This window comes from Sander lucioperca, chromosome 8, assembly GCF_008315115.2.
Source record: "Sander lucioperca isolate FBNREF2018 chromosome 8, SLUC_FBN_1.2, whole genome shotgun sequence".
Classification (NCBI taxonomy): Eukaryota; Metazoa; Chordata; class Actinopteri; order Perciformes; family Percidae; genus Sander; species Sander lucioperca.
The window spans coordinates 15,978,983-16,003,305 of NC_050180.1; the positions used below are offsets into that span (position 1 = coordinate 15,978,983).

General features: G+C 38.6%; 1 protein-coding gene across 10 annotated transcripts in view; it reads right to left on the bottom strand.

Moving 5' to 3' along the window:
- Positions 1 to 24,323, bottom strand: part of dachd (dachshund d) — a 122,422-nt gene that overhangs the window by 96,503 nt on the left and 1,596 nt on the right. For all 10 annotated transcript variants that reach the window (XM_031286722.2, XM_031287227.2, XM_031287098.2 and 7 more), the window contains exons 2-3: positions 23,416 to 23,524; positions 2,142 to 2,698 (exon numbers count right to left, since the gene is read on the bottom strand). In XM_031286722.2, the coding sequence (XP_031142582.1) occupies positions 2,142 to 2,698; positions 23,416 to 23,493 (635 nt within the window). In that variant the 5' untranslated portion in view covers positions 23,494 to 23,524. The remainder of the gene's footprint in view (positions 1 to 2,141; positions 2,699 to 23,415; positions 23,525 to 24,323) is intronic.

Here is a 24,323-nt window from a genome sequence, read left to right on the forward strand (position 1 = left end):
GTGCAAAACGGAACATCGACTTTGGAGAAGGAACTCGTTTTCACCTACAGGGCAACCTGTGTCCTGTTTACTCAGACTGATCATTTTGTCAGCAGCAATTCAAAGACAGACGGTGTAAAGCACACATCCCTGCAAATAAAATCAACTCTTTCTAAGTAACAGAAGCCTTTTATCCAGCGGATGCCTCACTGTTCCATGATGTAATTCTCCAAATGGGGCAGGCAGGCGGGCAGGCCGGGTCTGAGTGATTGATTTCAGCCCAGCACCGGGAGTACCTGGCTGCTTTCAGAGACAATTACAGTCCTGTCCATGTGCCTGTAATAGCCCACCACTTTAGCGTCATTAAAGCGACGCGAGGCACTGCATTATCCTTTAACCCCATCGCTGGCCATCCCCCCATTGACAACCTGGAGAGTTCAACCACATACTTTGTCACCTGAAGCCCCACGCCAGGCTTGAGGATAGGATCACCGCACGGTATGTTTTTCTCTATAAAGAGGGGGTGAGGGAAAGGGGGGGTGCTCTACTCCCTTGATGCTTTATGTAAATGATGCCTTAGCACCAAAGTGCACAGGTGAGCGGTTGAGACGATAACAACAGGCATGAAAATATGAAGCTGAAGCATATTAAAAGCTCCAAATATAGTATGCCGCTATGTGAGGCTGACCGTTTCAAGCAAGCATAAAGAGAAGAGGAACTGTGTTAATTGATAGGAAACTATGTAGGCTACTAAAAATATAAGTAAATTAACTACATGAGAGAAAAGCTTTAGAATTAAAAAAAATGTTTCACTGTAATAATATCCCTCTGTCTACTTCAAAATGTTGTGTGAGTTATTTGATTTTGCATTTTGTGACCAGGCCTAATAGTGCACTTTGCAGATACAGCAGTGCTTTGAGGGTCAAAATGTATTCAACCTCATCATACATACTGTATGGATTATAATGGCACAAAATGGTACAAAAAAGGGTCTGTTTACACAGTGTGTGCATGTGTGTTTTGATACTAAGCATGCATCTAAAAGTCATAATTAAGTTTGATTGCACACTTTAATTTTCCAAAAGACTGTAATGCTTTTACTCTGAGATAACCAAGTGACTCAGAAGTGTTTATTGCTATTCCCCACTGATGTGAGCCTTTCCATCATATTTGCATTTCCAGCTCGTTTCTGGGTAGCAGATCAATATGGAATCAATCATAGTGACAGGTAAGATGGTAAATTTGACCAGGCTGAACCATCCTGTGAGACTGAGCGATACATCAAAGCTAGGAGCAACAGGACAGTAAAAATGGCTTTTAATCAAATATTGATCTTCACTTAAATCACTCCATATTAAAACATATAAAGCTTAAATTATTTGATTTGGCAATATGGGTTAATGCATTAATTGCCACTTGTGTGGTTTACCTCACCTATACATTCATTTCCTTGTAACCTCCTTAAAAAATATACAGGCTGTCAATACTGAAAAAACAATTAATACAAAAAATATTCAAATAATTCTGTTAATCTGGGTTTTTCTTGTTTACTTTCTAAAAATCAAAGTTAAAGTAAAGTTAAGATGAAATAGTATTGCCCCTGTGGCAAGGAAACATAATGAGGCTTAACCCAGTTTTCTTACAGAGCCATAATACAAATAAAGTTTAGCTAAAGGGTTCCTTAAATTAAGAGGATTTACAGTAAAATAAGGCTCATGAAAGATGACTGGGGTCTTATCTCTGAAATTGTCTTGCAGTGGCAGCTCTACACCTGAAGTGTATTCAACAGCATTGTGAAACTCAGCCGTTGTGTAGCCTACATTATCGATTAATTTGTTCTGAGGCAGACAGGCTATCCATCATGGCACAGCTTTGCCCTGCACGTGTTAAAAACTTTCACTAAACTTTTTCACTGATGTTGCGCGCTGGCTTCTTCCCGTCTAACAGACAAGTAAGAGCACATCGCTTGGACGGAGTTTGAAACCCACGCTCACGTATTCACACACACTATTTAACTTCGGATGATAAGCTAATCACATCACTTGAACCACTTGTTTTTTTATAAAGGAAAAATGTCTCCCCCTTCCTTGATCCCGCGCCTTTACGCACGGCTGTCCGTAAAGACATTTAAACCAAAATGCCGCACAGAGCTCTCCACTAACCTCGCATTAGTGCAGTCGTTGTACAGAGTCTCGAAGTCTTTTCTGGAGATGAGTTTACAGCGGTTCACCCCAGGTTGGATGGCGCCGAGCCCTCTGAGGATGCGGACCTGCTCCACATTGCACACCACAGGCGTGATCTCCAGCCGCTTCAGCTTGGTGTAGACCGTGTGCAGTCCGCCGACCAGGTGCTTCAGGAACAGGTCGAAAGCCTGAGGAAGGCAGATGAGCTCGCTGCCGTCCACGGTGAAAGAGGCCACTTTTGCACCGCGCAACTCGACCATCTTGCATTCGTTGTTTTGCGGTATGTTTTCAACAGGCGACGGGGTTGAGTACACGGGTTTGCCGGGAGGTAGACCCGCGTTCGGGATGCCCGGGCTGCCGGTGGTAAGGAGCTCTGATCTGAACAGGTTCTGTCCGGGTCCGGATGGGGGAGCCAGGGATGGAGATGGTGATGAAGTTGTCGACGGCGGGGACGTCGTCGCGGAGGGAGTCGAGATCGGAGGCGGTGGGACCAGAGGGGTTGGTGGGATCAGAGCAGCCGGTATGGCCATGGTCACCTACAGGAGGGGAAGAGAGTAGCCGAAGTTCAAAGTAGAAAACCCAGCCTGCCGAGACACCCCTAAATGAAAGAATCCACGAGAGTTTAGCTCCTCAGATAAGTTGGGAAGTAAAAAGAGCTGCCGAAAAAAGGCGTGCTGAGTGAGGGTTTTGGGGGGGCTGAGCGGCGGGACAATGATCAAAGATAGGAGGAGGAATGACAGGAGGAAAATGAGCTGAAAAGTGCAGCTCCGCTCTGTGGATGAGTTGTTGTTGTCACACGGTACAGAGAGGGAGGAGCTAGGGGACAGTGGAAGCCTTTGAAGAACAGATAACTGGGCTTGGACTACACTAAAATGGTTCAGGTCTATTACATTTTTTTATTTCATACAAGAGAGATCCGGTTATATCGGATCATATTCGTTAACATTTGCATGTTTTTTTTCTGTGGTCAAAAAAACATGCATTCACAAGTTATTCCTGAAATTTCAGTTAGCAGTTATTTCTGGTTATCACAGCACATTAACAGCCACACAGGTTACACCTGCCATCCAACGGTATGCAAACCCACTGCACCACAGTGACCTTATTGTCAGTTGATCACTCTAAGCATCAAAATGTTTTGAAAAAACGTTTGCACTTTGTTTGCTTACATCCTGCAACTATTTAAAAGAATTATACAAACCTACATTTTTCTTTCGTCCAGGCATTAATACTGCAATGGGGTTTTTTAAACTTTAATTCTGACATCATATTTGTCATATTTTCTGACAGAGCATGCAATATGAGTCACAGTTCAAGGTACACTCTATCTGTGGGACAGGAAAATATGTCTTGTTTAATTAGTCCTTTATGATTATTGTATGTACCTGGTTAAAGTGGCTATAGCTTTTCATATGAAGTAACAGCATGACACAACATGAGGCAATTGTTGTTTTGAGATGGACGTTTTGTATGCAAACTAAAACACTATATAAATTACAGTGTATACTGCCTATAAAAGTAAAGTTACTAATTCAAGTGTGGCTGTTATCACTAATCTCCAACAGAATGCATTAGAGCTGCAAAGATTAATCGATTAATCGATTAGTTGTCAACTCTTAAATTAATCGCCAACTATTTTGATAATCGATTAGTCGGTTTCAGTAATTTTTTAAGACAAAAGTCAAAATTCTCTGATCCCAGCCTTTTAAATGTGGATATTTTTCTAGTTTCTTCTCTCCTCTGTGACAGTAAACTGCGTTGTGGACAAAACAAGACATTTGAGGACATCATTTTGGGCTTTTGGGAAACAGTGATCAACATTTTACACCATTTTCTGACATTTTATAGACCAAACAACTAATCGATTAATCGAGAAAAAAATCAACAGATTAATCTATTATGAAAATAATCGTTAGTTGCAGCCCTAGAATGCATTGTAAAAGTTATATCATTCTACATGTGCACTGCTTCATTTTTAATTTACAACCTACTGTCCATTTCAAGTTCAATACCAACGATAACTATTACTTTATAATGTAAAAATTACAGGTGAGCAGGTGACCATGTCAAACAATGGCAAACAAACTATGGCAACAGTGTTAACATTGTTAATGAACTCAAATTAGCTGTAGATACAGATGACAAATATACATACTGTACCCCATTACATTTAACAATTTAAAAGTGGTGTGAGAACACTGGCAAATGCTGAGTTAAAACCTAAAAAAAAAATAATCAACATTTAAACAGACATACATAAAAATGGTAACTGTTTACTTTTCAGGTGTCTTGCACAGGTTTGCAGTGTCAACTTAATCCACTGTACACATACTACACAACCTCCACGTAGAACATCAGCTTGTTCAAGGGTTGTACTATTTTATGATGCAGAGTAGTGAACCAAGCTTAACCCACCTTAGAACATGAACTCTCAAACTTGCTCTCAATCTCAGACAGTACAGGAAAGAAGGCTAAAGGCAGAGAGGGAGGAAGTGCAGCCCTGTATCATGGGGGTAGGTCGGTCAAGTCCATGTACAATAAAGAGCTCATAGAGTTTACGTATTCAACCACTGTGGCACATCATAAATTACAGTAACTTTCTTCCTGCCTTTCTTACAAATCAAACTGTTATTGTAGGACAGTGAACTATGTAAACATGCAGTTGGATAATCATAACTTGGACAATTCATTAATAGATCACATTATACAAAAAATAGGACTTGGATATGTTAGATAGGATCAGTAAAAATACTTTTTGTGTTCTTTAATTTATGGCAGAAAACGGGACTTAGTGGCTTATGGCAAAAAAGTGGACTTATTGAACTCTGGTTTTCAGAAAGCTTGTTTGGAGTTTTGCAGAGATTAAAGTGATGTTTAACAGACAGCCCAACTGTAAGGGCTTTCACCTTCGATATCCCTATTTGGTAGTGCTTTTTAGATTACATTACATTTCCAAACAACCATCATTGGGTCTTGAGATACATACGCAAAAGTGTAAGTCTTAGTTCTACTTTTGCTTTGCACAATTTTTATTAAAGTTCTCTATGTGCTTTTAGATGTACTTTGTATTTGTATTAGCTGAATATTGGAGAGGACATCAGCACTTACCATGTATTCTCATTAGGTGGAATGAGCGTGATGCACATCAGTAAGGGTGTTGCTTATCACAGTCTGCATTTGCCTTAATATTCAGTGTATTTGTTGTCCAGTTTTGTCAGATCAGCTTTAAGATAAGCAGTGTGCCATTTCAAAATTATCATTCAGGGAAAGAGGTACCTTGTAGTGTAAAATCAATAGCTGCTTAAAATTCATTGCAAGGCAATCCATTTGCCCTTTATGTTGCTAACCTTTCACTTAAATATGCACCATATTAAGATTTCATTATATACAATGAATGTCACAACAGTTTGCCAACTATTTCTCTTGTTTGCATGGGTTAACTGCAAATCATTGTTCTTGTAATGTCTGAAAAATGACTTTCATTAACATTATGCAGGAAAAAAAAATATGAGGCTGAGTAGCCTAATAGGTATTAAAGGCACCACAGGATATGTATGATGTTTTAGATACAAAGGCCTTTCAACAGACTGGGTGGGCTGCATGTGTCTGACCCCGGTTATGAAAACACAGCGTAACATAACATAAAGTCTGTAAACTGCTGCCGTACATTACACCACAACACTGTGCAAAAGCACCACTGCATGTAAAAAATAATGTCTGGGAACCTATCTTGAAGGGATACTGTTTACTTGTGACAAAAATGTCTCAAATATTTTCTTCAGGCACAGTTGGACTAAGTAGTGGCAGTGTCAAATTGTCCTTTGCAAAATATTTGGAAATTAGTACCGTGAATGAAGTTCCAGCATGACTAAATACTTGGTCAACTAAGTCACATAAACCGTTAACAGAGTTTTCCCAAAAGTACACAGAAGTACAGTACAAGTGGATGAGATTGCAGTAAACAAATGACTATGTCAAAATGTAATCACCCAGTATGATGTATGGCATCAGGAAAGTGATTCAAAATGTATGTATATGGGACAAGACTTGTGTATGATCAATGACACAGTATATTGTTTGATGTAATAATTTATTCACCCCATAAAGCTTTGATAAAACAATGTTGAAAAGCAATTTAAATTGAATTCATTTAAATGTCAATTCTCATGGTTAGGATTTTTCTATAATTGGCTATTTAATTAAAATAATTTTCATAGTCATTAATACAGCCAGCAACTTGTAGCGCACTGACGTGTTTTAATTACATGGTATTAACAAAATTGATATGCTTTAGAAAGCATGGTGAATAAGAAATAATTAGACCAATCATACATCATCCTCTTATGGACATTAAGTGTATCACAATATAATTGATGAACTTAAAAAACAAAAGAGATAAATAACTTTAATTGAACAGACTTGGTGTACAGAGCTTGAAACAAAGAATCATACTCACGATGTATTATATTTCAGAGGCAATTCATTATCTGTAACATCACTTAGCTCTCTGTGCCCAGCACTCTCTCCTAACCTATGATTACATGGCATTTGAAAGCAGTGATACTGTGTAGTCTTTTAAAATGTCCTTTTACCTAGTCTGCATAAATCTTCAAACTGCTTTTCCGCATGGGCAAATGGGGAAGGAAAAGGGGAGCAGCTTTAGACATAAGAATCATTTAGATGCTTGGAATAAAGCACTTATTGATCATGAATATTTGTTTCTCCAAGGTTACACTGCCTTGACCCCATCTATCCTTAGACACCGTCCAACACAAACATGCCACTTGGGTTGAAGGGGAGATGTCAAAGAGCACACCGATAGCAGAGGGTGTGTGATAATTTTTCTACACTGGCCACATCAATTTCTTTCTAATTACAAATAACAGCATAGTACTTCTCGCATAATGTTAACCCATTGAGTGTTTAGTGGCAGTTTCTATATTCTTCTGATCAGAACAACTTACATTTTTTAGTCACAATCCAAAATATATGTAATATTTTATTGGATCTGAAACGATTGGAAATTAATCAGCAACTATTTTGGTTAATCGATTAATCATTTAAGTCCTTTTGTTATGCAAAAACTCCAAACATTATCTGATTCTAGCTTCTCCAATCAGATAATTTTGCTGTTTTATTATTTATTTATTTATTTTTACTTTATTTCTTTTATTGGGGAGGGGGGGGGGTTGTTAGTCGGACAACACAAGGCACTTGACAACACCACCCTGGACTCTGGGAACTTTTCATGTGTAATTTTCGGACATGTTATAGACCAAACGATTAATCAGTAAAATAATCAGCGGATTACTCAATAATAAAAATAATCTTTAGTTGCAGCCCTACACGAAACTGCTTTTCTGGTTCAAAGTTGTTGCTTATACATAATTTGCCAACTACTTTTTACAGTCAAGTTTTATGTACAAAGTCAAGACCTTATGTGTAGCATATTCAAAACAACACACGTTGATTAAAAGTGACCAAAGAGAAGCATACAACAAAGATCACAGAAAATAAAGTCGGAAAAGGAAGACAGAATCCACATTTAGTGAGACTTCTGGGAAATTAAGTCTACATTAACTGTAGCTATTTATACAATCACACTTCCTTAAAGAGCAATGACATTACAAAATAAGATCATTTAGTACCAATATCTATTTGCACACTTACAGTAGAATTAACCGAGACAGACATGCACTGTAAATATGGGATATGGACGTACAAACACAATCTTCACTTCTCGATACAACTGAACTGTCACAGGCATTCAGGATTCAGCTGAGCTAATAGAATGCTCTTTCACACAAAGTATGTAAAATAACGGCTTTCTGGTAATGTGACTGCTCAAAAGAGGAGCAAATGGAGTTCGCTTCATTTTTAAAGAGCCAGCCTCACCGACAATTAAGAGTAGTCACGGCCCACATTCTACAGTACTTCATTTGATGCCACGCAGCTTCCAATATAACTGGGGTGCAAGAAACAGAGAGATTTGTGGATCTCTAAATTGCTAAAGCAGAAACCTGTATAAACAGCGGTAATTACCGGGCCATTGACAGTCTCTCAGTGTTGTGCTCATTCTGCCACAGCCGCAGTGATTAAAATGAATCCTCATCGACTTCTCCATTAAAGCGCTGGCAGGAGCGATCCCGTGACCTTTCCCCATTGATTGAACATAACAATCACAATTCAATTGTAATGCAAAGAGAACATTTGTTATAATGTACACGAGATGCATGAGCCATTTCCTGGGAGCGGGGAAGGGTAATCAATGGAGTGACTCTTGGCGTGATGCAAGGAGAATGAGACTGTGTTTGCAGGCCCTAATTCATACAGCCTGCAGTGTATGATGGAAGGCAATGATATGCATGTAAACACTCTGACTTCTCTCTGCTCATCGTTCAATAGAATAACAACAAATCCTGATTTCTATATCTATATACACTAACAGCCCAGCACTGCTATGACTGGCAGTCATGTACATGTACACACAGCTGACACTTCTGGTTCAATCTGAGCTCAAAGTTTGATTCATGTATCCGGTCACGTGGTGATTTCTCTTCTAAATTATCTTTCAGAAAACGGCAACTGCCCTCTTTCAAGAGAAGTGACTTAATGTAGCATATGACTTCAGAGACAACAGGCTGTTGCCACGACACTCCCTAGAATTACTAAACGGAAGACTGAGCACCCACATAAACCTATATACTATTGGAACAATCAGAAATGCGTCTATACTGTATGCTCTAGTGATAGTCAAGCAAGGACAAGCTTGTAAAAGCATAATTACTAATGATTAGCTAAACTCCAGCAAGTGAAAGCACAACTTGCGCAATCCATGTGCCACAGAAAAGAAAGCATGATAGGCATAACAACCCATCACCGTTCAATCCCTCTTTAAAAGCTGCACTCGATCATGTCTTTCAAAAACTGTCTTATGAAGAGTGTATGCGAATGATGTCCTTAGGGGATTTCTTTTTAGAATCAGGAGATTATAGTTTACACGGACATTAAACAAATTAAACCAGCCAGCTCTCTAAAGGCAGTTTATCTAATGGAGAAAATGTGGTATGCTAATTGAGAAATTCCGATGGTAAAATTATATTTAAACCTCTCTCTCTCTCTCTCTCTCTCTCTCTCTCTCTCTCTCTCTCTCTCTCTCTCTCCCTCTCTCCTCTCTCTCTCTCTCTCTCTCTCTCTCTCTCTCTCTCTCTCTCTCTCTCTCTCTCTCTCTCTCTCTCTCTCTCTCTCTCTCTCTCTCTCTCTGCTGGAGGATTTTAGTTTGGCTTGATGAAATCAGATGGCTAATCACAGCCATAAGCTGTGAGACGTTAGCTGAGTGAAACAGTGTTTGCCATGCTAAAAGGTAATAGTCTCAAAAAACTTCATCGATGACAGATTCAATTCCAGTTAGTAAATGTTTAATAAATGCTGTACAAACAGGCAGCCCTATCTCGCTGTGCTTAGAAAACAAAGGGAAACTTTAATTGCTTTAATCATCCCTAGCTTTGACGTTGTTATTGGCCTTAAAAATAGCAGTTAACAGAAACTGTCCTGCTGAGGAAATTGAACCACATTTGGAAAATGATCCGTAATTAAGATAGGGGCATCCCGAGCAGCTAGGTCCAGGCAAACTGTTGTGACTAGGAAAAACATTCCAAGTCATACAAAGCTATTCAATTAACAGAAGGACCGAAGAAAAACAACCTCCCTATTATGTATCACTTACTTTAATCAGATTGAAAGCGATTGTATTCCTTTTTGAAAATCCCTTAACACAAACATGTTAATTAACAGATAGGAGGGTGGAAAGATGTATTTTTCATTAGTGAGTGAAATAATGTTCCCCTTTAACATCAAGGAAAATCAACTGCTTACTGCAGTTAAACCAGTCAGCGGTGTAAATTCCCTGCCAGCATTTTTATTTAAAACCTCATTAATGTGTTTCAACCCAGCATAGCTGTACCTTTAATCTGCACTAAAAGGAAATAATGCGTTTCCTGCTTTATTTACCAGCCTTACTTAACAAGTGTTCCTGTACAATTAGAATTGTTAATAGATCTGGAAACAAAAGGACTTTGAAGGTGGGAAAGTGCTGACATTATTTCACAGGGGAAAAACACTCTTGAGAAAAAAGATCTGCTGTAAATGTAGTTTCCTGGAACACAGGCACACTGCAATGTTGGTCTCTCTCATTAGAAATGCCATGCACAGGACATAAATCAAGGCCCGTAAAACATTTCATTGCCACACAACACTAAATTACACACTTGCTGGTTTGCCACACTGATTGTGTTTAAACAGTACAATTTTACTTTATTCCCATTAAATCTATGCAGAGCTTTACAATCCATAAACAGAGTCTCTGTAATAAAAGTTAATAAATGTCAGAATTTGCATTTGGAAAAAAAAAACACCCTGCTACATTTTTGCAAATATCAATCTATGAACCTTTCAACATTTCGTCAAACAAAATGCTAATTGTACCTTTAGGAATTTAGAAGACAAGTGACAAGAAATGAGATGCAATGTCCTTTGGAATCAGGAGATCAGCAAAGCTGGAATACATTAGGTGTGAGGCCAAAGCAAAGTGGGTGAGGACTGTAGAGAACAGAAGACAGTGACACGATATTCATGTAATAAGTTGTATTCCCACACAGTTTTGTATATGTTCAAGTGTCATTTAGTTGCACTAAAGTAGTATACACACCAGTTTTGCCATTTGACCCTTGTTTGTTAGCTCCATTCTTTTGAATACTGTTTCTTCTTCCCCTCCCTTTCCCCTTCCTTCCTACTGTATGCTATTGATATAAGACACATGGAATTATCAATGGGAATGGTACAGATGATATAAAAACACTATATTACAGTGATTACGATTGAAAATAGTAATCAATAGTGTCAGGTTGACCTTTTGTTGACTGCATTTTCAGACAATAACTTGTTATACTAGTTATCACTAAATGACTGCATATCAAGATCTATTAATTAGTGAAAGCCATCTTGTTGCTGATACGGATCAAGGTATTCACCCTAATCCTATACCAGTGTTTTAATTTTCAGTTCAAAATATGTATTTCTGACTGTGTGGAACTAATAAGGCCTTGGAATATTTTTCTGCACGTAAGGTAACATGAAGCTGTAACTACACTTAGCTATTATAGGTTATAAGTTGAAGTACATTTTTGTTAGGTTGTTCTGACGAATTTAAAAAACTGAACTGTTCCAGTTTTATAACAACACTGGCTTAAAAAACTGTATTTAATGTGCATCACTCATATCTGGCAAAACCCGTTAGTTAAGGTCAGTATCAGCACTGCTACCAATCCAGTATATCGGTTCATTTGGGCCATTAACATGAACACCATAATACAAATTTGAAATTATTATACATGTGAGCCAAGCTAAAGAGAAGCTGCTAACCATTAACAGCATCAACAGGCTGTAACAATGGAAGGAACCAATGGTGTGTAACCATTATTAGTGTGTCACATTGCCCATGTTTATGTTAAGTTACCATAATCACCGTATGATACTGATATTATGGTGCATGATATGATACTAAAATTTTATATTATGAGTTAGTGCAAGAAGTCATTCTTCATTTTAGTATCCATGCTGCAATACATCAAAAAGTCTTAGCAGGGCAGCACCATGTGCTATAATATTTCTCAGTTTGCAGTAGGTTACTATGCTCTGCTGACTTAGTAAACTATGCATCCAACAACAATGATTATTCATGTCATTCTTCAAAGGTCCTTGAGAGGATCTCGATGCAGCAGCAATTCAACCTTTCGTATTAATTCAAGCTTGGCTAAGATTGTACCATCTGGGCCCTTGTTGTTCATGATTAATGCCAAAGAGTTGATTCATATGTGCAATTGGAGTTTAATAAACAAGGATTTTGGAGTTAAATGGCACATACAAATGCTTGGGATGAACTCATTCATAGTATCTAATTTGTGTTCTTGGTAATAAAGCCCACTCATAATCGCTCACTACAATCATCTCCTAGATACACAAATATGGGGATTTTGTGATTAACATAGTGTTTCTTCCAGAGAGGAATTAATCCTACAATTCTAAGATGTCTTCAGACACATATACATAAGATTCTTTATTTGGTCCGAATTAACTTACTACTGGTACAGCATGATTAACACGGGCACAAAAAAATAATTACTGTTCATCATTGTACAGATTAAGCACCAACAAACTTTTGCCTTTTAAAATGTTGTTTGTACTAGACATTATGGCTTTGCAAACAAAATTAACTTTGTAATTATTCTCTTGCTCACATTCTCTGAGTCTATTTCAATGTCACAGTACTTGCTGCAGACTTCATTAGGGAAGGCATTATGGCTGCTGATAGTATCCCAATCTGACACAGAGGCACCACACAACAGTGACCTCTACAGGAACACAGAACACATCAACTGCAATCTAGTTCATGCTTACTGTGATACTGTAACATGCCTCTGCATGTTTCACGGATGGTTTCAGGTCATGGACCCTGAAATGGATGCGTTACACCTTTAATTTACCAGATTTTGATGTACGAAGGAAAGACCTCTGTTACTGATATAGTATTAGTTTAAATTGTATTTCTCATGTTATTACCGGGCAAAGTTTGAAAGTCATTCTTAAAGATGCTTTGACTGTATAATGTATAGTTTATGATACAAATATGAAAGAAAATAATTCCCCCATTTACCTTGGGATACCTTTAGATCTGGCTCAACAAGGACCAATTGGGACCCATGGACTGCTCCTTGAGAAACACATTTGGTTACACAATTTGGAGGAAAAAAAAGACCAAAGCAGATATTGTTTAGAAAAAAACTTTACATATAATCTCAATTTAACATACGATTTTACTTTTAAATACTGTATTGTTGATGTCCTAGTTGTACTATGAGCTGCATACAGCAGGGATCAGGATGCCGAAAGACATTATGGCAAGGTGTAATGCAAACAGGTGAGGCTGCTGCATATTAACAAGTAATGCCCTCACACACCCCAACCCCTCTGCTTTTAGTTGAAGACAAAGAACAGTGCAGAGCAGTGTCTTTAGTGGGGTAGAGGAGGAATGGGAGGGTGCCAAGCCACGCAGACCACAGCCAAGTGCAGGATCACAGATGAGGAATGAATGATGCTTAGATAAGGGACAAAGTAAAGAGGGCAGACCAAACAGGAAAACTAAGAAGGGAGAATGTGCGGGGCGTTGCCTGCCTGAGCAGGAAAATGTGCTGATACGAATATGTTGCTTTCTTTTTTTGTTTTGTTTTTATGTTGTATGTAATGTCGCACTGCATGTTTTTAAGTAAATTAAGTAATCACAGAAAACATCCCAGTTCAGTTTATACACAATCAGAGCATAAACAGAACTATGAGGCACATGGACAGTGCAAACCTCTTTCCATGCTTTCATAAAAAAATGTAATTATTTTATGACATTATGAACAAGGTTTAAGATCAGGTAGTTTTACAGCTAACATAGGACAGACTTGTATCAGGAAATTCTGGATCCAGAGAACAATTGTGTGCTCATCTGTTGAGGTTTTGAGATATCTAGCTGACAGAGAGGCAGAACAATTAACTAACTAGGTGGAACCCCGTGACTTCTTTAGTGGAAGGAATACATCTGTTCAACACTTTTACTGCAATGCAATGTATCTGTAACAGATTTCTGAAGCGGTAATGATTACTTTCATTAGACATAGATTAACTACCATTGAAGAGCAACACATTTGACTTTTGAAAAGTGTGATGTGCGGAGGTAAAATATGCAATTCTTGAGCTAATGTACTCATGGCACAATTGCAGACCTTAAAATGCAAAATTAGTCATTGAGAATAGGGCCAGAATGGAAAAAAAAGCGTAGGGGAATCTGCCTCTTTTCCCACACAAGGGACCAGGAGAACACAGGCTATGTTGTACCCCCCTTTCCTTATTACCCAACTTCTCCTTTATGTATTCAAATTCACTTCAGCAGCATAAAATTCTCCCAAGAGACAGCATTGTCCTCCTGCTTGTCCCTTGGGCTTCCCATATCCCAGTAACATCTCTTCACTCCACACAATTTAGCCAGGCTACACCTAGCAGACAGACGTTTTTCCACAGTACCCTCTTTTTAAATAATTCAATGCAATTTAATGAAATTTAATTAAAATACTTTTAAAAGCCACTGCATGCATATAATGTTTAAAGCCTTTGTGCAAATTACTCCAGTTTTCAGTTTGTTAGCATGGCAGTCTGAAACAGATGCACTGAATAGCCTTTCATTGGTTTTACCCCCTGAATAATAATCTCTGTTGTGTTATTATGTGTGAAAATAAAGGGTACACACATCTTTCCCTCTCTCTGTTTCGTTGCATTCAGGAAACTTAGAATAGCAAATTTTGCACTGATGGCTGAGTTGCAATTGCAGTTACAAATGTACAAACACTATACTTTTATAATAGCGCTGTCCAAATGCTTCAAAAGGCGTGTAGGTCTGCTCTAGTGAACTTGAATGTGTGGTCCTTGGTGCATAAAGTAAGCATCATTCCAACTCTATAGCAATGAGGCTTTACTTTTTAAGGAATGAATGAAATGAAAAGCCTAAGGCATTAGAGTTAATACATTAACACAGGGTACTAACAGACAAAAATACTAAGAAGTGGAATAGAACAAATGCTAGAGAACAGTCCTGAAATAATAATTATTCTGGCTTGTATTTTGACAAGGATTTGACAAGATATACTGTAGTCTGAAAAGCTGTTGATCTCAAATGTTTTAGGTAAAAATGAATGAATATAAAATGGTGATGTGAACTTGTCTCTCTGATATCATGAGGGTTTCTGCCAGAGGCTCTCACCACATAAAAATCATCATATAAACCACTTTTGTGAGAGTGATTCCAAAGTATTACAACATTATCATATCTATTCACTGCTAGCATGATGCAAATAGGCTCAATGGCATGCTTGCCTCTACAAAACTCTCCCACAGGGTTCTAATAAAATAGTGCAATTTCCCACTCTCTATTCTCCCTCCGAAACGTACCAGTCTGCAGCCCTGTGATCTGCTACAGACAAAATGAGACGCAGCAGCTACAACAGAACTGAGACACAGTCAGGGTATTCCCTGCGCTCCTTGAATAGATAATGCTTTTCCTTCACATTCCTTTATTCTTTCAAAAAGAATGCATCAGAGGCCAAATATTAATTCTTCTCGTCATATGGAGGAGCTACGCAAGTGGCATACTAGGATGGGCTTTTGAATGATTAAGGGAACACATAAAGGGTTTCTTGTGGTGCTTTGAACTTTCGGTAGAGTTCTGAGAACTTTCCACTTATTCCCCACTCTGCAGGAGACTTGATGTTAAAAGACAACATTAATGAAAGCTCTGTAACAGGTAGAGACAGAGGGATTAATGCAATCTAAACACAGCAAGCCTCTCAGAACTGGCTCTGGCTAGCAGGCGAATGGGGAACCACTTTTCCTCACTTTTCCTGTGTCCTCCCACCATGAATCTCCTTTAAAGAAATGCCAATAGATCCGATCACCTAATTCTCTATTCCCTTCCTCCCTCCCTCCCTCCCTCCCCAGGCCCATGAAAATGCACGTGTGGGGGAATCACTTCAAGGAATGACATTGACTGGGGATGTGCTGACTTGCACCACTGTTTGTCTTTTGATGTGAGAGATCAAATCAATGTACACGGTGTTCTCCGAGCAATGTGCAGGCAGATTAGCATTAGCCTGAAGGTGCCTGCTTGCCCTCAATCATTAGTGTTGGCGTCAGACTCTCCAAATAATCAGGATTTACTCAGTGCTGTTGTGCAAAAACAGCATAACATTTAAGATGGAGGATAATGTAAGGCTGTCTGTCATAATGAGACTAACACCTACGTAAGCCATACATATTGCCTGACACTGGCATTTGTTATTGGTGTGAGCTGCGTTATTTGTCACTGGTCTGGTGTGCAATGGTGCCTTCACATGGAAAATACCACGATGAGATCTCCTGAGTGCTTAAGTCAGATGGATTGAATGTTCTTGAACACTGATAAAGGTTGATTTCAGGTTATGCCAACATTATTGTGGGCAAACTAATGCAGAATAATTGTCATATTTTGTCCCATCAAAAGCCAGAACAATGATATATTTTATGCTCTAAAGTTTACCTTTGCACCACAAGCAACAAATTAGCACACTGTATCAGAATTTGAGTATACTTTGGTATACTTTCTGACAAATGCATCCACTAACAGTGTTAACACAGAAGTAATTAAACAATTATTGTTTAAAGAAACTATTAAGGGGTGCAACTTTCAGATTAAAAAGGCATAAGGATCTTAGCAGTGCATTTCTGCCACATTTGAATTCATACTGTTTGCCTGTAACTGCTAACGATCAAAGTTGAGAGGGGATTCTCCTGAGTGTAAGTTATGAAGATGAGATGAGGAGAGAGAGGGAATGGAAGAGGGAGAGAGAAACTGCTTTGCTGCCCTGCTTTGAACACTTTTACACTTTCCAACAAGCTTTGTTTTTTAATTGGCTGAAATTAATCTTAGGGATGTAGATGCCTGATTTGCATTCATTAAAACCCAACCAAAAGAAGTCATGCTTAATTCCAATCAAATTTGCTTAATTATGCATGGCGAGATATTCCCAAATGAGCTGTGGATTTTTGTTAGACCCTTTTTTTGTTTCCTATAGCAAATAAAATGTAATGAAGCTGTCTTTTTGTGTTTTACTGAATGTTGAGGAGCATATGAGGAGCACCTTGAGCCTGGGCTGAAAACAATATTACTGCTAAAGTAATTATAAGAATCTGCATTTTTCATTGTTAATTGTGGATGTCAGCATCATTAATTTTAATTTACGGCAGGCAATAAAATTAAGAATACTTTGTGCTGATGTTTTAAATCATGCCTGTGAAGGGGACACATAATGCAACTTAAATCTCAAGTAGATATTGATTGGGGTGGATGGTCTTTTCTATGAATCTTAAATAGGCAGACGCTGGGAATCTGCTTGAGACTTCACTTTTACGAGTTAACTCCAGCACCAGATAGCACAAGTGCAATACAATTAAAGAAGTGTCAGTTTATGCACACGCGCATATGTGCGTGTGCGCGCGCACACACACACACACACACACACACACACACACACACTTAATCAGCAAACTGCATAACAACAGAATGATGTTGAACTAGATAACAGTCATAAAGAAGTGAATGCAATACAACATAATCAGACCATGACTATAACGTCTCAATGAAGAGTTTAGGATAAGAACAAGCCTACATATATTTAACATATCCAAAGAAAATATTGTGCATCAAGCTACATTTTCTGAGCAGTTTTCAATAGTCCTTGTTTTCATATTTTGACAGTCATATTAATTAGATTGTCTGACATTGTAGGGCTGTTTGTGCAGACAGAAAGAAAGCAGAATGGAGCAGTTTGAGGTGCGGTACTGTACAGTACGTGGTCTATGGGGGATGACATTATGTGTTTCTGCTCCAACACTTGATTTATAGCTTCATTTGGACCATGCTTGTACGAAACACATCCTGCTGCTGCAGAAGCTTTAGTGCATTGTAGTCTGAAAACAAAGGAAGAATAAAATTGATCTTTCTGGACACACACAAAATCAATGAATGGCTATTTCCTGTTCTGTGGCATGTTAGTCCAACTGACTTGCTCAATCCTTGAACTTTCCTTGTGTCCTCGTTGCTGGAGAGGAAAGGTCTTCAGAGTTCAGTGGAAACTTAAGATGATGTAATTTTGGCTCCTTTGGATCAGAGAAGCTTTGTTTTCACTCTGTGCCTCAATCCTTAAAAACAAAAAATTGAAAGGGCCACAGGTTCCTATATATGCTATCGCTTGCTTGTTTGCTTATCATAACTGATAGGCTTATTCCATGTTTTGTTTTAAATTTGTATCCTGTTGACTTGTGTGATAGCCTACTTTTCTATGAAATAATATTGAACTATTACACCCAAAGGAAAAAAACACAAATGTAATGTGTCATAAATGTATGTCTTGAAATGTGTGGACTGATTTGGTTAAATTGCACGTGCTTGACTATTATTCCAGAGGATGTGTTTGTACCTGTTGTACAATGCATTCTATTCTCTAACAAGGTGATTGTGTTTCCAACACAAAAAGGCTTCTACAGTGATGTTCAATTGTTCCTTTTCAGGCTGGCTGTTAGCCAGCAGCTCCTTCATGACACATGGAGCTGGTACACTATCAGCTCCTCTCTTCTCTTCCTGTCTGCTTTCCTGGCGGTGACTGAAGCAAGTCACTCTAATGCAACAATGATGGTGATTTTACTCTGCTTATCGAAGCGAGTAAGTACTTAAGCAGCTGCTTGTACTTTGATCCAATTTACTTCCTGAATGTGTGCTTCCTCATGCACAGTAAACAGGCCTGCCTAAGTTGTCATTAGTTCAAAGCCAAGGCAAATAGTTCACGATTATTGTTTGTTCATTCTTTTTGTTCTACTTCGTACAGTAGCTCTGTTAACAAAAGTGAGTTAACTTTAGTGACAGGCCCTCTCAATATGGGGCATATTTCAGGTATCAATTTGTACGTTATGGCAATGGCCGTAATTTAATATTGCCAGCGGAGCTCTGGAGGCTGAATGGAAAAGCCATAAGTTGAATACCGCAACCTTTAACATCATTGTGTGCTTGACTCATCCCCAAGGACAGGACAGATAAAAGATGATCAGTAAGAAAATTGATAGCACTGATTTAATAAACATCCTCAAAATGATCTCTGTGACCTGCAGGTAGCGCAGCAGTCACTCGTACTTCGCCTGGGTTAAAGAATCAAGTGAGATGATTCATTTGAGTGACTGAGGTAGTTGAGTTTGATGGATCATTCCTAAAAGCATCATTGCTAATCTTCAGCTCCTCTTTTTTAGGTTATTCACAGATCAGTGAGTTTTCCGGCTAATCCTGGACCTGACGCTGCTCTTGTCTGTATACATGGTATTTATCATACTCTGACAGGGAGAGTCCTTCAGACGACAAATAACCTTCAGAGAGGGGAGGCAGGCAAGCAGTAGGTGTGCAGTTATTTTGGATACATTTCACAGTGGAGTAGGAAAGCTGCATGGGGAGATGTATGGTGTCCTTGTTGGGTGCGGAGAGATGGACCCCTCTCCGTTTCCTGGCATAATCATTCTGAGCCTCAGCCATGCCTTCGACAACTCAATCAGACAGCCCTCTACCTGTAAAGTGGCTGGGTTGATTTGATTGCCATTTTTATTGGATCCCGGTCACATAAATCAAACCAATGGGGACGGCTGTACAGACGTGACCACTCGTCATTCGCTAGTAGCCTTGGAAACATTGTTTCGGGGGCCGCGTGGCTGTCATCGGAGGTAAATCAGGGGTCTGAAGTTTCTTTCCTCCAACACAGGAGCATGGAGTTAAATCATCTTGAAAATTGATGTCACTGTGCCCAAGTGTTTTCACCTATCCCTTGGATAGAGTCCCATCAACTGGTGACAATGTCAGCACTTTTACCCGTCTCTCAAAAAAGGATGTTTCCTGTCCTAAGGCCTAGTGGCCTGTTGTAGCTGATAAGCCGTCAAAGTTTTGACCTCTTTCATTCTGCTTGTTTAACATGTAATACAATCTTTTGCTCCTCACCCAAACAACAACAAAGTTTTAAATTATATGCAATAAACTTTCAGTAGTACATTTGTTGCCAATTTCTGATTTATATCTTGCCTCAGTTGCAATCAGAACAACTAAATCAGATGGTTAGGTATGTTTGTATTGTGAGAGTAACGTATGCTATAGAATAAAGTAAGCCTCCGTTGTAGGTAGTGAAATTTAAAGACCCTGTCTTTAAAACGTAATACATTGTTCATGGCTATGCACTGTCTGGTGAGCTTTTTGATTCAGTGTGAACTGATTAAGTCTATCATGTCCACCAGCGCTTACAGTGGGAACATATTAGATTAAATACAGGTAGCTAATTTCCTCCTCTGCATGGGTGAGTGGGAGTATGAATGAAAGTGATGTAAAATTAATTTAGACCTCTAAAAGTTTGATCACGCTGAGGCTATTTTGGTTCTCATGATGACAAGTAATAGGAGGTTGTTGCTTTCTAACCTCACAATATTACCACGTTTGCCTATAGGGCTTTCAGGATCAATTTCATTCAGCATAAATATCACTTGATCTGTAAAACAAATTAGAAATAATAAAAGCAATAAAAATGCACACAAGCTCTATTGAGATGTCCCTCCTAGCCATGTGTCAAGACTGAAGACATTAATGATACACGGAGGAGAGAAAATTACCATCTAGGATACGTCCGAACCAGTAAACTGGTAAACAAGCTGGCCGTTAGAAGTGGGGATGATTTGAATCAACAAGGGTGAACAGATATGGATACTCGGCGCATTAGTGTTAATAGGAATAGATTATGGAGGGATTTCGTGGAGTGACCTTCAGTGCACTAATTGAAATAGTATTCCGAGTCAGCAGTGGAGTAATCAACTTAAACACAGAATCATAAATCATCATGAATAGCGCTGTCACAACCAAGCCATTAGCCTCGTGTTTTTTCCCCAGCAACCTCATGAAAATATCTGCCACACCGATCCGTAGGTTAATAGGAACAGAAATGGCATTTAGAGTCTATTTGGATCAAATGTACTGTGAGCTTGAAAGTAGAACTTTGCTAATTTGCAGGTAATGTGAATTGATGTAGTAAGGGTTGAAGATAGTTTAGGCAACGAGTCAACACACAACTCGATAAAGCCTTGATCATAATGCTGCTTTGTGACAAGTCTTCTCTCTACTGTACAGTGTGTGACCAAGGGGCCCAGTAGTGGCTAGATATGTTATCAGGCAGGGGTTAGGTAATCATGTTTGCTTGCTGTGACCTTTGTCTTTTATTAATTATGGCTGACAAAAACGCAATAAATTGTGGGGCCTTAGAGCTACACTTGCTCACTCTTAGAATTGAAAAAAATCTTAACAGCACTGTGTTTGTGTATGATATTGCAGGTTGTTAGTTACTAGTTTAGCTTAATTTAGGTCTAATCCACATAATGCAATTTTCTTTTCTTATTATCACTTAATGCCACATGTATTTTAAGTATCAATACGAGAGTGCTTTGTCAAAGTTTACAACATCTATATTAATATCAACAAGTGCCCTCGCAGTAAATAGCTTTTTAATTGCAACTAAAGTGAATGAATTAGATACTAAACAGTCGGTTAGCGTCAGTAAAATGTCTTTCACACAACAATACCCAGCAAACTTGTCAGAAATGCTGATAAGAGGGCCGATCCTGAGCGCTTACACGGCATTAATCAAATAGCAGGTCTAATTAAAAGCGCTTTAAACAAAGCTTTTTTTCTAAATGTTGCTCAGGTATGGCAATAATTTTTGATCAGCCAAGCCTGGAAGACAAATAATTAGAACTGCCACAGCGGCCTGATGAGTGATGTCAGCATCTCCGAGTGACCTTCCCCTGCTAATTAATTTTCATTCCAGGGAAAAAAGACCCCGTTGTTGCACATTATTAATTGAGTTCATGAAAAGATGCACCTGATTAATTTTTGTTGATAATACTTGTCATTCTGGCCACCGTTCGTAATCATTTTATGGGTTTTCATCTTAGTGTTTTTCAAAGTTGATCTAAGTCATCTTTACTGGAGATTAATTTGTCCAAAGTAGAGCTGCCCTGTCCTAACAGACAAGCCGGGCCTCAGTCTGTCTCACTTAGGTGAACAAAAGGTTTCTCTTTATCAGCAATTGTTTATTCTTAATTACCCTAACACATTTATAGCGGGCACATAGTAAGAGTAAGTGAGAATTATTAACCGAACCAATTAATAATTACCTCTTATTACCAAACAATGTTATAAATGTGTAAAATGCTACTACAACACTAAATTCAAGTTAAGCTGCTATGTAAAAAGGTATCAAAATCCTTTGAGTCACAAAACAGTAGGCCTATTTCTGGATATTTTGCTCATGTATTGAAGTAGGCTAGATGAAAGTACGCACCACAGTAGAAAATGCCAGGAAAACTAACAACAATGGAATGTGTTATTGCTGAAACAATATGTATATTATTACAGGTGACGTAATCGGCAATATTTTATGCAGTCCCCCCAAACTTATGGAAAAGTTACAGAACTCTCACCATGCCCTTTATGGGTCAATCTGTGTCTTAAAACCATTCGTATGAAATTATTATGAACTAACCCAAATTACATACATTCTGATATGGAACACAACCAAAATTCATAAATAACACAAGACCCAGAATATCTGCTCAGAACTGTACGTAAAATAGTTTTGTATAAGCCAATATAAAAAGGTAAACCATTCACAAACATCATTCATTAATTGAGGGATTTTGGGAAATGTAATATTTCAGTTTAGCTGGGTATCATGGGTATTTAAACAGCCTTGTTCTAAAGTGGAAGGAAAATACAATCCAGGATGACCGTTTCAAGTAATACAAACTCAGAAGGGCTGAAAAAGGTGACACATTTTATACAGTGATTGGCCAAATGACTCGCATAAAGTATCACGAAAGATTTTCTATTGTGAAGAAGACCGCAGTAGGTTTACCCCCCCTCCCCCCACCCCAAAAAATGTAAACTCTTCAGATCTACACGATTCACGTGGATGACATTTTCCCATTCAAAACGGCGATTTTCGCCGAAAAGCAACTAGTTTGCAGGTATGGTAATAGATCCAGGAGTTTGAAGGCTTATCAAATGCCAAAACACTGCACAGTGGATTATAACACAACCAGTCTGTTGATCATGAGATGAACTTTAGAACTACCTAGTTCAAGTTACATTGCCGGATGATGTTGCATTGTGTTGTGGCAAGAGCTGGGCCAGGTTCAACAACTGTATACTGCTAAGACAACCTCACATTTTCTCTGATGTGCCAACACATTGGCCTCATTCTGGCTGGTAATATGATGGAGTTCAGAAGGGACCCGGCACAATGTTTAACTGATGTGCTGGTGCAGTCCACAATTTGTTCCCAAAAGCTGGCAGCAGCATCTGCTTCCACTGTCTTGAGCTGTACTATTTGTCATAGAGGCAGCAAAGATTTTTTTCTTAAGGAAACAATAAATACATATGACAGTGGGTTGGGCTCTGCTAGCTGTACTGAATAGTTTAAAATCTGCTGTACTGGTGTTGTGGCTTTCTAAAATTAATAACTATAAAGTTATGTTATCTGTTAACGAGTATTACCTTGACTTGAGGTCGACTTGAGGTCGATCGGAGGAGCTTGCCAACACTCTCGAGCCAGGAGGAGTGGATGGACCGCATTGCGACGGCACAGCTCAGAAAATCCCAAACACTGCAAATTTAAAAGCATGTTGTCCCATTAGGATGTTAGTATTACCCATATCAAAACGTAAACTGCAATGCACATGCACTTAGTGATTCCATTCACTTTGCTGAAGTTGAGTCCACTCTTCCAAGCATTGTGTTCACCATAAGTCCAGAATGTTAAACAGAACTATGACAAACCATCATTCCACCACCATCATCATCATCATCATCATCATCATCAGTTAGACACGATGGGAAATTATTTATTTAGTAAGAATGAAAATGGCTGTCCTTTGATAATGAATGAATAACGTTTAACAAAAAACAGTAGCACTGACTTGCCATGAGACTATCATTATATCATTATTTAGTTTCTGACCAATCAAGAGTGAATATAATTATAAAGCCAGAACTTCAATTCAAACGTTAAAATTTCTGAATCCTAACTCTTATGAAATTCCCTTTTCACATAATTGTCATTCACCTTAATTCAATAGGGTTGCATTCCTACAGTTAAAGATTGTTCTTTAAGTCCAAGGCAGACATGGGCAGATGATAAAAAAATAACATCACGTTGAAGCTCATGGCCATGTGGTTGAGGAAAGTGTAATTTGATTCAGTGGAAAATGTGTAACTTGATAAAGCCTTGTGAAAATGTTGCCATAATTTCTAGTTTAACGTCAAATATAAAAAGTACGAAGGTGAAAAAAAGGGCATGGTAATTTGATAACTAGTATGATGGTACAGTACAATAGTCAATTTTACCAGCAAAATGGGTGCCATTACTGTATTTTCCTAGTTCAAGAATACCATAGCACTTTACC